Source organism: Nannochloropsis gaditana, assembly GCF_000240725.1.
Source record: "Nannochloropsis gaditana CCMP526 unplaced genomic scaffold scaffold029, whole genome shotgun sequence".
Lineage (NCBI taxonomy): Eukaryota > Eustigmatophyceae > Eustigmatales > Monodopsidaceae > Microchloropsis > Microchloropsis gaditana.
In genome coordinates this window covers 95346-97842 of record NW_005803924.1, presented here as the reverse complement: position 1 = coordinate 97842, position 2497 = coordinate 95346, and the positions used below count along the sequence as shown (strand labels likewise).

General features: G+C 52.2%; 1 protein-coding gene across 1 annotated transcript; it reads right to left on the bottom strand.

Annotated features, from left to right (window-relative positions):
• Positions 1-300: 300 nt before the first annotated feature.
• On the bottom strand, positions 301-1682 carry COQ2 (4-hydroxybenzoate hexaprenyltransferase). Its single transcript, XM_005856164.1, has one exon. The coding sequence runs from the start codon at positions 1621-1623 to the stop codon at positions 385-387; it is 1239 nt and encodes a 412-aa protein (XP_005856226.1). The 5' UTR covers positions 1624-1682; the 3' UTR covers positions 301-384.
• Between the last annotated feature and the right edge of the window lie 815 nt (positions 1683-2497).

Here is a 2497-nt window from a genome sequence, read left to right as displayed (position 1 = left end):
AGGACGCTGGTGTCTGGGAATGTATGTGCCTACCACTCCATTTCCGACACTCCGCCCCCAAGGCACCAAGCAGCGAGTGCTGCATTAGCATTTTTGGTCGACAAGGAATGCATACAATCGTAGGCGTGCGGGCCATCCTCGGCTCAGGCTATATATTGGTCTCAGGCCCGGGCAGCATTCCGGCACTTCAACAACGCCGTGTTTCCCAGCCGTTGCCGACAGGGGAGAGCCTTGGTCCTTCCTTTCCCTACAAAAGACAAACGAATCGCATTTACTAAAGAGGAATGAAACAACATGGCATTGGTACCACCTGTATATTTCTTTTAAAGCGCAATCTTGCACGCTGAAAGCTCACGTGCATGCGTTTATCTTAAGAGAAGCTCGCTAAGTAAAGTACCTCCCCGCAACGATACTCCCGAAGACCAGCCCCCCCACCCATTTATTGGACTCGAAACGTGCAGACAAATTGCTTGAACAATTCAGATCAGCTGTGATGAGCTGCCAAGCTAAGTGGCTTGCGGTCAAACCTGTGCCCAAGTAAAAGTGCCAAGACAAGTCCGCCTCAATTCCCACCAGAAGCAACCCTCCAACCATGGCCGCCGACAACCCGGTCAAGACTGGTTTAGTGCCGCTGTCACCGAATGTCAGTGCAGTGGAGCGTATACCAAGCCGTGAGTCGTCTCTCTTATCTTGGTGCGCGTACAACGTGTCGTAAACGACCGTCCAAGCCACGGCGGAGGCATACAAAGGAAGGACGATGGGCCAGTCGCATGAGCCGTGTGTGGCTGCCCAGCCCATGAGTGCTCCCCAGTTGAATGTTATTCCCAGAAAAAGCTGAGGATAGTCCGTCCAGCGCTTCATGAGGGGGTACGCGAGAACCAGTGGCACAGAAGCCATGCCAAGATAGATTGTGTACTCGTTGAGCTGCGTCAATACCCCCAGGCCTGCCAAAAGCTGAATTCCAAGGAACCCAACGCCATTTTGGACAGATATTTCTCCTGATGTAATGGGTCTGTGTTTTGTTCTCGCCACGTTTTTGTCAAGGTCCCGATCCCACAGGTCGTTGACCGTGCACCCTGCTGAGCGCATGACAAGGGTCCCTACCCCAAAAGCGGCCAGAAGCTTCCAATCCGGCAACGCACCGGGAGCAGCTGCAAGGGCAAGGCTCCAAAAACCTGGCCACAGCAATAAATAGGTTCCGATTGGCTTGTCGAGACGCGCAAGTCGCATGTAGGGTTGAACGGCCTTTGGCATGCTTTCAACAAATCGAGAAGAACGAGGTGTTAAAGGTGGCGGTGGCGAGGGTCGTGATGAGGATACGGAGGCTAAATAGTGGCGTGTAAGCTTTGGAATAGGACCGAACATCGACATAAAGGACCCATGGCGGAGGCATGGATGGCATGCCAATTCTTTCTGGAGGTCTGTGCTGTGAAATCTTTGTCTGCCGCGTCGCATTGTACAAGAGGGGTTTTCCAGCCAACAAGGATGACGGGCATGCACATACACACAAGGTAGATGACATCTTAAATGATGGGATGACAGGTGTACAAGTCGCTGGCGGCTTGTACTGTGTTTTCTGCTTGTTGTCCCGCGGATCAGCCTCCCGCCCCAAGCCATCCACATATCCAAAAAGATTAATCAATGGGCAGAGAAGGCACTGACTTCTTAAAGCTTACACCTGTGAATGTAATAATTAAGAGCTAGACGTCTTAGCGCATGAACATTGGACGGACGGCTCGGCGACAGGAGTGAGCGAGGCTCAGAGACCGGGCGTACGTGCTTGACTCGCTGTGTGTCGCGGGGTCGGACCAGGAGGTTCTCTCTCGAAGGACCTGCTCAAGTGACGCGATTTCAATCCTGCAACGATACAGGACACGAAAACGCAATGCATCGGCGAAATTTCCTACCTCCGCAGCTTTTGAGCGGCCTACTGATCGCCTCCTTACCTGGAGCGATCTTTTTTACCGTCCCTCATCGTCCTTCCATCAGACAAGCCCTACCCTGTTCCGGCGTACTGCCCATGGCGATCAGTCGACATCAGTCCAGTCTCTTTGCCAGCACCACCGCGCCATCAAGATTGAAAGATACTTTGATTGAAGAACACGATGTGGTTGTCATTGGATCCGGCATTGGAGGGCTAAGTTGTGCCTCGTTGTGCTCTGCGACCTACGGACTGGACGTGGCCGTAGTTGAAAGCCACTACCATTGTGGTGGAGCCGCACACGCATTTGAAATCGACGGCTTCATTTTTGATTCTGGACCCTCACTCTTTAGTGGTTTATCACAAGATGCAAGTCCCAATCCTTTGTTACATGTCTTCCAAGCTATAGACGAAAAAGTGGATTGGCTAACGTATAATACGTGGGGCGTTTGTCTACCGTACGGGAACTTTGCCGCCACTATTGGACCCGAGCCGTTTCGAGACATATTGAAAACATACGGGGGTAAGGATGCTCAGGAGCAATGGGAGCGGTTTATGGCTCTCATCAATCCTCTC